The following is a 12,678-nucleotide window of genomic DNA, read 5'->3' on the forward strand; positions in this document are numbered from 1 at the left end:
TTTTTTTTTATAAATTTATTTATTTATTATGTATACAATATTCTGTCTGCATATATGCCTGCAGGCCAGAAGAGGACACTATACCTCATTACAGATGGTTGTGAGCCACCATGTGGTTGCTGGGAATTGAACTCAGGACCTTTGGAAGAGCAGGCTATGCTCTTAACCGCTGAGCCATCTCTCCAGACCTTCTGTTTGTTTTTGAGACAGGGTTTCTCTAAGTACCTCTAGAATTCACTCTGTAGACCAGGTTGGCCCCGAATTCGCAGAGATCTGACTCTGCCCCCCTAGCGCTGAGACTAAAGAAATGTGTCACCACTTCCTGGCTCAGCCTGCTTTCTTATAGAACCCAGGGCCACCAGCCCAGGGATGGCATTATCCACAATGGGCTGAGCTCTCCCCATCAACCACTAATTAAGATGGCCAGAGAGGTGGCTCAGTGGTTGGTTAAGAGCACTGACTGCTCTTAACTATAAGGAAAGAAAAGAAAACTGCCTACAATCCAGACTTATGGAGGAATGTCCTCCCTCCCTCCTCCTTCCTTCCTTCCTTGGTGCGGGAGAATTGTCTGTATTCTGTCAATCATGTTTTAAATAAACGCTGATTGGGTCAGATCACCGCAGAAGCAGGATATGACCTGCCACGCTGAAAGAGGTACCAAGCCATGTGGCTAACATAGATAAGAATAATGGGCTAATATAAGCTACCAAAGCTAATAAGAAGCCTGAGCTAATGGGCCAATCTGTTTTTAAGTTATGGAGACCTCTGTGTGATTTTCTTTGGGACTAAACGGCTGCAGGAACTGGGCAGAGCATAAACCCCCAACAAGCAGGACCTAATGCTACACTTCCTTCTTTCCTCCCCTCCCCTCCCCTCTTTCTCTCCCTTTCTCTGTCTTGAAACTCAGAGGTCCTCTTGCCTCTGCACCCCAAGTTCTGGGATCAGTGGTGTGCACCACCAGCCTATGGAAGCATTTTCTTTCTTTCTTTTTTTTTTTAAACATTTATTTATTTATTATGTATACAATATTCTGTCTGTGTGTATGTCTGCAGGCCAGAAGAGGGCACCAGACCTCATTACAGATGGTTGTGAGCCATCATGTGGTTGCTGGGAATTGAACTCAGGACCTTGGAAGAGCAGGCAATGCTCTTAACCACTGAGCCATCTCTCCAGCCCCTATGGAAGCATTTTCTTTTCTTTTTTTTTGTTTATAAACTGATTGGCCTATTAGCTCAAACTTCTTATTAACTTGTATAACTTATATTAGCCCATTATTCTTATCTATGCTAGCCACATGGCTCAGTACCTTTTTTCAGCAAGGCAATCACATCTTGCTTCTTCTGTGGTGGACTCACCTGGAAGCATTTTCTTAATTGAGGCTTCCTCCTCTCAGATGACCCCAGCTTGTGTTAAGTTGACATAAAACTACCCACCACACTTGGAAACCACTCTAGTGAACAGGAGAGGATATTGTGACTGGAGTTAGGGACCTGGCCTGCTAATCTGTTTCTAGGTTTTTCCAGCCTATATGCTGGTGCCCACCATCTTCTGTAGGCCATCTGAGCTCTGTCCCAGCTCCACTGAGCATGTTGGCTCCTTAGGTCCCCCTGCCATCTACACTAAAGAATTTTCTGGGGGTGGTGAGATGGCTCAGCAAGAAGTGCTTGCTGCTAAGCAATGAGGACCTGAATCTGATCCCTGGATGTTGTTGGTTCCCAGCTGCTCAGCTCCAAAATAATCACACAGAAACTGTACTAATTAAATCACTGCTTGGCCCATTGGCTCTAGCTTCTTATTGGCTAACTCTTACATATTAATTTAACACATTTCTGTTAATCTGTGTATTGTCATGAGGCTGTGGCTTACTGGGTAAAGTTCCAGCGTCTGTCTCCAGTGGGGCTACATGGCTTCCAACTATTCTGCCTTTCTTTCTCCCAGCATTCTGTTTAGTTTTCCCAGCCTTGCTAAGTTCTGCCTTGCTATAGGTCCAACGCAGTTTCTTTATTCATTAGTGGTAATCACAGCATCCAGAAGGAACTTCCACATCACCTGACCCACGTGGTGGAAGAGAACTGACTCCAGCGAGTTGTCTTCTGACCGCCACATGCACACATATGCATAACAAGTGTAATACAAACATTTTAAAAGCTTTCCTTTTTCCAGTGTGCCTCTGGTGTCATGCTTTCCTTTCTATATTTGAAGGACTGGGAAAAGCATTTTCTGGATGCGGGTGCCAGCAAGCCAAGCGATTGGAACAGTGAACTGGATGGGGACTGGCTGCAAAAGCCACCATACCAGGTATGTGGCTTCTTCCTGCAATGACTCTGGACCCTCGTAGTGGTCCTTGCCTCTGTCCCCACCTGTGCTGTTAGAAAAAAATATTCTCGGTGTCACAGGAAGTAAAAGTAACCTGGCAAGGCAACTTCTTTTTGTAAAAAGGACACATCGTGACCCAAGCTTGCTAGCAAGCACATGGGCGGGAAGTTCATTTTGTTTTTATTCTAACACAGGTGGTGACTGTGTCTCAAGGGAACCTGATCATACAGAATTTATGCAAAGGAAATGAAGGGAAGCAGGAAGGGATTGGGTAGCTGCAGGCTGTCAAGTTCCAAGAATTAGGGGCAGAGTGCTTTTAATTAAAAAAAAAAAAAATGTTTTTAACCAGGTCAGGGAAGCTAAACGATTTGCATGTTTTTTTTTTTTTTTTTTTTTTTTTTTTTTTTTTTTTTTTTTTTTTTTTTTTTTTTTTTAAGTAGGGGAAATGAAAAGACTTGAATTCCTTTTATAAGTTGCAGAAAGATTCATGGAATATTGGCCCTTGGTGGACTAGCCACCTTGGATAGGAAAAAACAAGAAACAAACATTTCTGGTGTCTGTGATCCAAGCCTGGCAAGCAAGCATCTACCTTTCCAGGATGGCCTGAAACCTGAGGGCATCGATAAAGATGTGTGGCTCCACAGGCAGATGAAGCCTGCCCACTACCTGACGCAGTACGACCTCTCAGAGTTCGAGAACATCGGTGCCATTGGTCTGGAGCTGTGGCAGGTGACTTGGCTTTAAGTTTGCTTTGCTCTAATAGCTCTGGGCTGGACCTTGCTGTGTAGCCCAGGTTGGCCTTGAAATCATTATCTTTTTGCCTCGGCTCCCTCCCGAGTGTTGGGATGCTAGGCATATGCTACATAGCCTGCTGATTTAATAACTTGAACTTTAACATAACCCGCTTAGTACATAACTGTTGTTTTTCCGTGTGTGTGTGTGTGTATGTGTGTGTTAAACACAAGTGGGCAGAAGCCAAAAGAAGATGTCTAGTGTCTAACTATGTCACTCTGTCTTACTCCTTTGAGAGAGAGTACCTGGAGCAAGTCTGGTATCCAGTGAGCCCCAGCATCCCCTGCCTCTGCTCTTCCTGCCCCCCAAATACTGGGAGTCATAGGCACCTGCACAACCATGTCTGGTTTTCCATATGGGTGCTGGAGATTTGAACTCAGGTCCTGAATGCTTTCTCAGTGAGAATTCTCACCTATTGAGCTACTTCTCCAGCCCTTGATGTATTATTTTTTTTATAGCTGTGTGTGAATTGTGTATGTGCACATGCGTGCAAGTGTCCTTGGAGGCCAGAAGAGGGTATCTGATCCCATGGAACTGGAGTTCGAGGCTGTTGTGAGACACCTGGTTGGATTCTATGACCTGAACTCCAGTCTGCTGCAGGAGTGGCAAGCACTCTTAGCCTCCAGCCCTCTCTGGAGCCCCAGCCTGTAGTTACTTTTCATCAAACACTTTTGTTATCATTGGCAGTTGCATGTGGTCTTGAAGACACAGCATGTGCCTGACACCTCTGCCCCGCAGGAGTCCTGTCCTTTGGAGCTGACTGTCACTCCTGCCAGCTGTGGGATGTGCACTAGGGGTGCTGCCTGGGCTTCTGTCCCAGCTAGCCCCCGGCTGATGCCCACTAGTCACACTTAGGTGCTAGCAATGTAATCCAGGTCCTCCTGCATAGTAAGTGTGCTCCACCTTTGGGGCACCCCGAGCCCCACTGGATTAGGCTTTGCTATCATAGAAATGGGTTAACCATGGCCAATGACAGCTGATCATGGGTGCATACTGAACTAAGCTCCCCTGATCATGAGAAAGGTCCATTGCCCACTGATGAGGGCCCATTTCCATCCATAGGTGAGATCTGGAACCATCTTTGATAACTTCCTGATCACGGATGATGAAGAGTATGCAGAACGGTTTGGCAAGGCCACCTGGGGGGAGACCAAGGTAGGCACAAAACACCCAGCTCACTTTTTTGTTGTTGTTGTTGTTTTGAGACAAGGATGAACTCTGTATACCACGCTGACCTCAAACTTACCCTCCCCTGCCTCCCAAGTGCTGGGCTAAAGGTGTGCATTGCCAAGCCTGGCTTTCTTTCTTGTCTGTAATTACATCTGCACATGAGTGCAGTGTCCACAGAGACCATCAGACAGCGCTGGATCAGTCGTGAGCTGCCTTGTGTGGGTGCTGAGCACTGCGTCAGGTCCTTGGAAGAGCAGTATGTCTGAGCCATCCTGCGGCCCTTGTCTCCTTGAGGGGGGGTGAGCTTGGTAGAGCTTTGCCTGCAGTGGAACTCACCACAGGAGTCTTCTGTCTGCTTCCCAAGTAACAGCGCTGTGACAGTAGACTGGCCTTCACCTTGCTGTCGGGGTGACCTGACTTCCTATCCCTGGGCCTGTGTGCAGGTGCACCATCACGCCCAGTTTTTCCCAGTCCAGTGCTAGGCAAGCACTAACTGAGGCGTAAGCACTCTACCAGCTGAATTCACACGCTCTTGTGTGTGAGCCCCAGCCCCAGCTCCGGCCTCTCCTACTCTTGTCCCTCCAGGGTCCAGAAAAGGAGATGGATGCCATACAGGCCAAGGAAGAAGTGAAAAAAGCCCGCGAGGAGGATGAGGAGGAGCTGCTGACGGGGAAGTTGCGCAGGCACGACAACCATTTCAGCAGATTCCGCAGGCAAGGCGAGCTGTAGTCGTCCCCACTCTGCATGCAGAGGACTGGCCCAGCCTCCACTAATACACTCTGAATGTCACACGTCTGCATGGTCATTTGTCTAGTTCCTGAAAAACAATTCCATGTGTGTGCTGGGGTCCCCTAATTTCCTCCAGTGCACAGATCAGGTTTCCCTCGGCTGCCTCTGGGGCGCACACCTTTAATCTCAGGACTTCGAGGCAGAGATCTCTGGGAATTTCAGGTCAGCCTGGTTTATATTTCACATTCTAGGGCAGCCCTAGTTACACAGTGCGACATTGTCTTAAAAAAAAAGTTTTCTCTACAAAGAACAAACCACTGGAAGCCCGAGATCTGTAAGAGTCTGGCCATAAATGATATACCTTTTTTTGAACCTCTTAAATATTTTCATGAAATAAAAGATGGTAAAATGAAATTTTAAAAAATTATTTATTATGTATACAGTGTTTTGCCTGCATATATACCTGCAGGCCAGTAGAGAGCGCCAGATCTTATTACAGATGGTTATGAGTCACCATGTAGTTGCTGGGAATTGAACTCAGGTCCTCTTTAAGAGCAGACCGTGTTCTTAACCACTGAGTCATCTCTCTAGCCCAGTAAAATGAATTTTAAAAAATATTTTATTTTTTTACTTTAAAGATATATTTTTTTAAAATTTGTGTGTCTCTGAGCGTTTGTGTGTTTGTTGTACCACATGCAGGTACCCATGGAGACCAGAAGAGGGCGTTGGATTCCCTGAAACTGGACTTACAGGTGGTTGTGAGTCACCTGACATGGGTGCTGGGAACTGAACTCTTCCTCTGGAAGAGCAGCCAGCGCTCTTAACCACTGAGCCCCCTAGTTTTCTTTTAAATTATTTGAAAGATTTATTTATACGTATAAGTGTTTTGTCTATGTGTGCTTTGAATAAGAAAAACTCCCATAGGTTCATATATTTAAATGTTAGGGACTGGCACTATTAGAAAGGATAGGAGGTGTGGCCTTGTTGAAGGAGGCTTTGAGGTTCCAAAGCCCACATGTGGCCCAGTATGTCTCTGCCTGCTGTCTCTGGATTAGATAGAAGCTGCCAGCTGCTGCTCCAGTGCCATGTTTGCCTGCCATGATGGTCAAGGGCTCTAGAATTCTGGAACTGTAACCCCCAATAAACTCTTCTATAAGCTGCCTTGGTTATGGTGTTTTTTTATTGATATTTATTGAGCTCTACATTTTTCTCTGCTCCCCTCCCTGCCTGTCCCCTCCCCCCTTCAACCCTTGCCCAAGGTCCCCATGCTCCCAATTTACTCAGATCTTGTCTTTTTATACTTTCTACTTCCCATGTAGATTATATCTATGTCTCTCTTAGGGTCCTCATTGTTTTCTAGGTTCTCTGGAATTGTGGTTTGTAGGCTGGCTTTCTTTGCTTTATGTTTAAAAACCACCTATGAGTGAGTACATGTGATAATTGTCTTCGTGTGTCTGCGTTACCTCACTCAAAATAATGTTTTCTAGTTCCATCTATTTTCCTGCAAAATTCAAGCTGTCGTTATTTTTTTTTTTTTGCTGTGTAGTTTTCCATTGTGTAAATGTACCACATTTTCCTTATCCATTCTTCAGTCGAGGGGCATTTAGGTTGTTTCCAGGTTCTGGCTATGACAAACAAAGCTGCTATGAACATGGTTGAGCACATGTCCTTGTGGTACGATTGAGCATCCTTTGGATATATACCTAAAAGTGGTATTATTGGGTCTTGAGGAAGGTTGTTTCCTAATTTTCTGAGAACAGTGTTCCCTTTTCCCCACAACCTCTCCAGCATAAGTTGTCATTAGTGTTTTTGATCTTGGCCATTCTTTCAGATGTAAGATGGAATCTCAGAGTTGTTTTGATTTGCATTTCTTTGATGACTAAGGATGTTGAACATTTCCTTAAGTGTCTTTCAGCCATTCTAGATTCCTCTGTTGAAAGTTCTCTGTTTCGGTTTGTACTCCATTTTTTTAATTATTTATTATGTATACAACATTCTGCCTCCATGTATGCCTGCACGCCAGAGGAGGGCACCAGATCTCATTACAGATGGTTGTGAGCCACCATGTGGTTGCTGGGAATTGAACTCAGGACCTCTGGGAGAGGAGCCAGTGCTCTCAACCTCTGAGCCATCCCCCCAGCCCTGTACTTCATTTTTTTTTAAATTGGATTATGTGATCTTTTGATGTCAAATTTCTTGAGTTCTTTGTATATTTTGGAGATCAGACCTCTGTCTGATGTGTGGTTAGTGAAGATCTTTTCCCATTCTGTAGGCTGTCGTTTTGTCTTGTTGACCATGTCCTTTGCTTTACAGAAGCTTTTCAGTTTCAGGAGGTCCCATTTATTAATTGTTTCTCTCAATGTCTGTGCTGATGGGGTTATATTTAGGAAGTGGTAACCTGTGCCAATGTGTTCAAGTGTACTTCCCACTTTCTCTTCTATAAGGTTCAGTGTGGCTGGCTTTATGTTGAGGTCTTTGATCCATTTGGACTTGAGTTTTGTGCATGGTGATAGACATGGGTCTATTTTCATTCTTCTGCATGTTGAAATCCAATTATGCCAGCACCACTTGTTAAATATGCTTTCTTTTTTCCATTTGATATTTTTTGCTTCCTTGTCAAAAATCAGGTGTTCGAAGATGTGTGGATTAATATCCGGGTCTTCTCTTCGGTTCCATTGGTCCTCTTGTCTGTTCTTTTGCCAGTACCAGGCTGTTTTCAGTACTGTAGCTCTATAGTAGAGTTTGAAGTCAGGGATTGTGATGCCTCCAGAAGTACAGGATTGTTTTGACTCTCCTGGGTTTTTTGCTTTTCCATACGAAGTTGAGTATTGTTCTTTCAAGGTCTATGAATAATTTTGCTGGGATTTTGATGGGCATTGCATTGAATTTGTATATTGCTTTTGATTAAAATGTAATTTTAAAAAATGCCAGGGTAGCAGAAGAGATGGTTCATTGGTTAAAGGTCCTTGTTGCTTTTCCAGAGGACCCAAGTTCGGTTCCCACTCACACGTGGAGGCTCATAGGTGCTCTTAACTCCATCTCAAGGGCATGCAACAACCTCTTCTCTCCTTGGCAGGCACTGGCGTGCATGTAGCAGACACACAGACATACATACATTAATTACAAAGGAACCAAAAACGAACCTCAAACCAAATTGTCAGGCCACACCCACATCTGCAAACAGAATCAGAACCAAGTCTGCAAGTCTGTTTAGTAAGTCCACTGGGTTATACCGACACCGCACAGGGCCCACGCTGGACTTGGGTGTCATGGTACTTTGTCTGTTCCTATGTTCCTGGGAAAAATTCAGTAAACCCTAAGCATTAGTAGGGGCTGCTTTAGTAGAGAGGTTAAGACGGAGCCTGAGTTTAGCCAAACTCCGAGATGCCGACCCAGACTGGGTGGCGCACAGAAGGCTAGGAACAGGAGAAGCCTGAGCATCCCCAGCAGCGAGCCCTCCACCCTCAGAGAGGCCTGCAGCCTGGTAGGGAGGCCTACTGCCCTCTGGTGTCCCTGCCCTCAGAACCTGCCTACTCCACGCCCCGGGCTCGTTCCTTCCACTCCAATCAGTCTAGGCACGCGAGTCACGCCCCCAGGCCGCTCACCCCGCCTACTCCGGGCCAGCTGTGCTTCCCGATGCCCCGCCCCTGGTCCCCACTAGCAGGTCTACTCTGCACGACTGCGGTGATCCAGACTATAGGCTGTAGGCTCCGCCCTCGATGGTAATCGTGCCCATCCCACTCCAGTTAGGCTACGCAGCCAGAGCTTGTACATCAAGGCCCCGCCCCGAGCAGAATCGCCCCGCCTCTCCGGACAGACTATGCTCGAGGCCTCGCCCCTCTACGGCAAAACTGCTCACGTGAGGCCCTGGGTACGTCTGCGCATGTGTACTCTCGTCCTCCAGCCCTCAGGCCTGTCATCGCGCTGCGCGCGCAACGCGTCCCTCTTTCGTCCTAGTGCGCACGCACGGCTCCGCCCCCGCCCCTTCGGCACTCGGGAGGCCGAGTCCGCACGAAGATGGCGGCGCCGCTCGTCCCCCTCTCACAGCAGGTATGGTGCTGGGGCGCGCCGCGGGACGGTGCAGGCGGCTGGTGCGGTGGGAAGGGCGAGGCACCGCGGAAGCGCGGCTCCAGGGAACGGCGGCGGCGGCGCGCGCCGAGGGCTCGGGCGGCTCTGAAGGTGACAGGCCGGCGCGGCCCGCGGACTCTCGCGCCCGGCGACCCTCCGAGAAGCTGCGAAGAGGTGACGGGGCGCGGCCGCCGCGCGTGTCTGCTCCGTCGGGGCCCGGCCAGGCTGGCAGGGGCCTGTGAACCGCGTCGCGCTTCGTCTCCGCGGAGGTGGGCGAGGGCGGTGGGCCCAGTCGGCAGTCTTTGTCTCCCGCGGGGTCGGGCGTCGGGGCGGATGGCGTCCCTGCGTGGAGCCGCGCGGGGATCCGGGACGCGCCGCAGCGCCTCCGGCCGCCCAGCCCTCCTTCCCCTGGGAGCCGCTTCCGCTGCCCCTGCGCGCTGCGAAAAGCGCGTATCCCACGCCCCCACGGTGGGCGCCCGTCTGCGTCCTCAGAGTCTCCCTATTCTTTTTTTTTTCTTTCTTTTTTTTTTTTTTTAAAGAGCATCAGATGCCACAGGGATGTCCAGAAAAGCCACGAGAAAGCCCCTGTGCTTCTAGCAGAGTCATTCATTTATTCTTCAGCCCCTCTAACGTGCGTGGGGTCAGGTGCTGGGAGCGCAGCAGTCTCTCACTGACAAGGTCGCTGGTCAACTGGAGGTGACACCCATAAAAATTAGAAAGTACTCCTGTCCTGCTAATTTGCCAAATTACCCGTTTGTCCCCACAGCATATTACAAGCCCTTTGCTAGAATCATCTTGCATGGAGTCATGGTTACCAGTGAGGAAACACCATATGTTTAGATCTTGACCCTAGCTCTTCCTCTTCCTGAGTGTCCTTGAAGCAAGCTTCTTGGCCTCAGCACAAGTTACCTATTTGAGCTATAAAATGCGTTAGCGGAAGGTGAAGAACTATGCCTAATTTGAAGCTCTTTTGTTCCCATCGCTAAATTTGGGTGTTTGGGACTAGAAAACACTGCAGGTATGAATGCCAAAGTCGGTAGGAACTGATAGGCAGGTTGGTGCGCCGGCTCGCACCGGCTCAGCTGGGCTGTCAGAGAAAGAAATGCAGGGTTGTAAGCTCTACAGGCAAGCCGCTCAGCAGCCCTGACAATTAACAGTGTGGAGACCAGGGGTTATTAATTAACGTGTTCCTACAGCACCAGTGAATGTGTTCTGTAAATGGTTAAGGACCAGGCAGATGTGAGATATGTGTTAATATGGAGCCTGGCTTCCAGTTTCCAGTTCCTGGTCTCACTCCATCCTCCTGCTGTAGGCTTCCAAGTTGGGACTGCAGGTGATGTGGCCTGGACATGAGGTATCATTGTTAGTAGGCTTGGAAGGGATGTCTCTGCTAAGCCCATTGAAGGAGTGAGTGCTCTTGGCTGTGCTTTCTTGATAAGTGTGTGTATGTGTGCACTCCTGTTTGCAGAGACCGGAAGACAACCTTGGGTGTCCACCTCTTTTGTGACAAGTTCTCACTGGCCTGGAGTTCATCAATTATGGCAGTCTGTCCAGCTAGCAAGCAGTTCTCTACCTCCCAGCACTTATAAGTACATGTCACCATGTGGTATTTGTGTGAACTCTGGGGAGAGGGCATGAATCAGGGCAAGCATGTTACCAACCGAACTGTCTCTAGCCCAGGCACTACCTCTGGCTTTTGGAAGAAGGTCTTTTTAAAGTTTCTGATTTTGACATTGGCCATAATTTGGATTTTTTTTTTTAAATTTGGGCCATGGTAGTAGCTGGTGGTTATTGAGTACATGGGAGTTGGGTACATGCTGTCAATTTTTCCAAAACACCAGAATATTAAGGAGGAGGTTCCTGGCTAAGCGTGGTGTTGACTCTCAGCTAGTGCTCCAGAGACCCGGCTTCTGATTTACTGATAAAGTAGCTGCGGCATAGAATGGTGTTTTGTCACAGCTATGTGACCCATGTGAAAACATGAGTCAGTTCATGAGATTCACCTTAGAACCTTGTGGAATAGAATCCTGATTCTCTTTTTCCCGGTGAGCACCAGATTCTGACTTGCCTGCCACATGCTCTGTGGCACCACAATGTGGCCAGTTTTCTGCTTCTTGAATAGTCCAGCTGTCATGATGTCCCTGAGGGCTGTTCCTCCTTCCTGAAGTACTCTAACCTTTTCCCCTTCGGTGATTTGGCTCCTGGTTCCTTCCCTTCCTTCAGTGGCAGCTCAGATGTCATCCTTCCCAGAGGCCTTTGCTAGTCATGGCACATGTCACACGACCCCACAGTCTTCTTTTTAGTCCTCAGAGTTGTTTGTTTGTCTGCTGTGTCTGTGTCAGACCTGTCACCAGTGGGAGGACAGGCTACTTGCTCAGAGGTCCAGCATTCAGGAAGTGTTATCCAAGTGGGTAGTAGTCCCCACGTGGCCTTTCTTCCCTGTGTGGGATGAGCTGTGGGTGGGAACAGGAGCTGAACCAGCAGTGGAGATGCTAGCTTGCTGTGGCTCACAAGTTCAGGTTATACCTTCTAAACTGCTTCCCGTCCATGCTTGTATTTTTGTGTTGATTATTTTAATATTTTTGCATTTATTTAGTTTATTGTTGTGTTTATGTATGTAGGAGTGTGTGCCATGGTGCATGTGGTGGGCAGCTTTCTGTGTTGATTCTCCATGTGAGTCCAGAGTCTTGCTGGTTGCTCAGGCTGGCCCCAAACTTGTGCTGACTCTCCTGCCTCAGCCTCGAGGACTGTGATCACAGATAATACCTGACTGCACCCTATCCCCTTATTAGCAGAAGGCCTGGTTCACAACTCCCTTTCCTGCTCCTATAGGGGCAGTGTGCTGAGGGCTGAGTGCAGGGTTTCATGCACACTAGACAATTACTTACTGAGCAGTCCTTACATTTATGTGTGTGGAGGTCAGAATACAACTTAGGAGTTGGTCCTCTACTTCCATCATATGGGTCCTAAACATCAAACAGGTCGTCAGGCTTGGTGACAACCATCCTTACTTAATGAACCATCTCTCTGACACTAAGTTGCCCAAACTGGCCTTGAACTCTTGGCAATTCTCCTGCCTCGCCATCCTAAGTACTGCTCATCTTCTATACCTTTCCCTGCCTTGATTTATTTGCTTATATGTATGTGTGTGTGTGTGTGTGTGTGGGGTGCGTGCCTGAGTTAATTATACCACATTTGTGCAGGTGCTCATGGAGGCAAGAGGGTGTCGGCTTCACTAGAACCGGAGTTACATGTGGGTGCTGGGAACTGAACCTAGGTTCTCAGTAAGAGCAGTAAGTCCTCTTAAAGGCTGAACCACCCATCTTTCTAGCCCACTGTGCCTGCCCTTGAAGCTCAGACCCAGGTGTAAGACAAGGTCCTTAGAGACAAGCCTCGGAGCTCACATAGGATCCCAGGGAAATCAAGGGGAGGATTCTGGGATACCATTTGGATGGTTGAGGTGTTCTGAACAGAAGACTTCGGTGTGGTTGAGCTTCCAGCCATAGGACCAGTGGAAGTCCACTGCTCTTCTTTCTCCACCAGCCCCAGAGGACATTTCCTGTTATCCTCTGCCTTCCTTCCCAACACCACCCTGGCCATCGG

General features: G+C 48.0%; 2 protein-coding genes across 12 annotated transcripts in view; both read left to right on the forward strand.

The window, feature by feature from the left end:
* Calr3 (calreticulin 3) overlaps nt 1-6,163 on the forward strand; it is a 17,908-nt gene extending 11,745 nt beyond the window's left edge. The window contains exons 5-9 of the mRNA XM_050128468.1: nt 1,555-1,660; nt 2,164-2,298; nt 2,914-3,045; nt 4,171-4,263; nt 4,864-6,163. Coding sequence (XP_049984425.1) covers nt 1,555-1,660; nt 2,164-2,298; nt 2,914-3,045; nt 4,171-4,263; nt 4,864-5,007 — 610 coding nt within the window. The 3' untranslated portion in view covers nt 5,008-6,163. The remainder of the gene's footprint in view (nt 1-1,554; nt 1,661-2,163; nt 2,299-2,913; nt 3,046-4,170; nt 4,264-4,863) is intronic.
* A 2,770-nt stretch (nt 6,164-8,933) lies between these two features.
* Eps15l1 (epidermal growth factor receptor pathway substrate 15 like 1) overlaps nt 8,934-12,678 on the forward strand; it is an 81,833-nt gene continuing 78,088 nt past the window's right edge. For 10 of the 11 annotated variants that reach the window (XM_050128406.1, XM_050128413.1, XM_050128410.1 and 7 more), the window contains exon 1: nt 8,934-9,057. In XM_050128406.1, coding sequence (XP_049984363.1) covers nt 9,025-9,057 — 33 coding nt within the window. In that variant the 5' untranslated portion in view covers nt 8,934-9,024. The remainder of the gene's footprint in view (nt 9,058-12,678) is intronic. The other variant, XM_050128407.1, reaches the window with a different exon arrangement.

Source organism: Alexandromys fortis, unplaced genomic scaffold (assembly GCF_014885135.2).
Source record: "Alexandromys fortis isolate MF-2015 unplaced genomic scaffold, M_Fortis_MF-2015_v1.1 scaffold_296, whole genome shotgun sequence".
Lineage (NCBI taxonomy): Eukaryota > Metazoa > Chordata > Mammalia > Rodentia > Cricetidae > Alexandromys > Alexandromys fortis.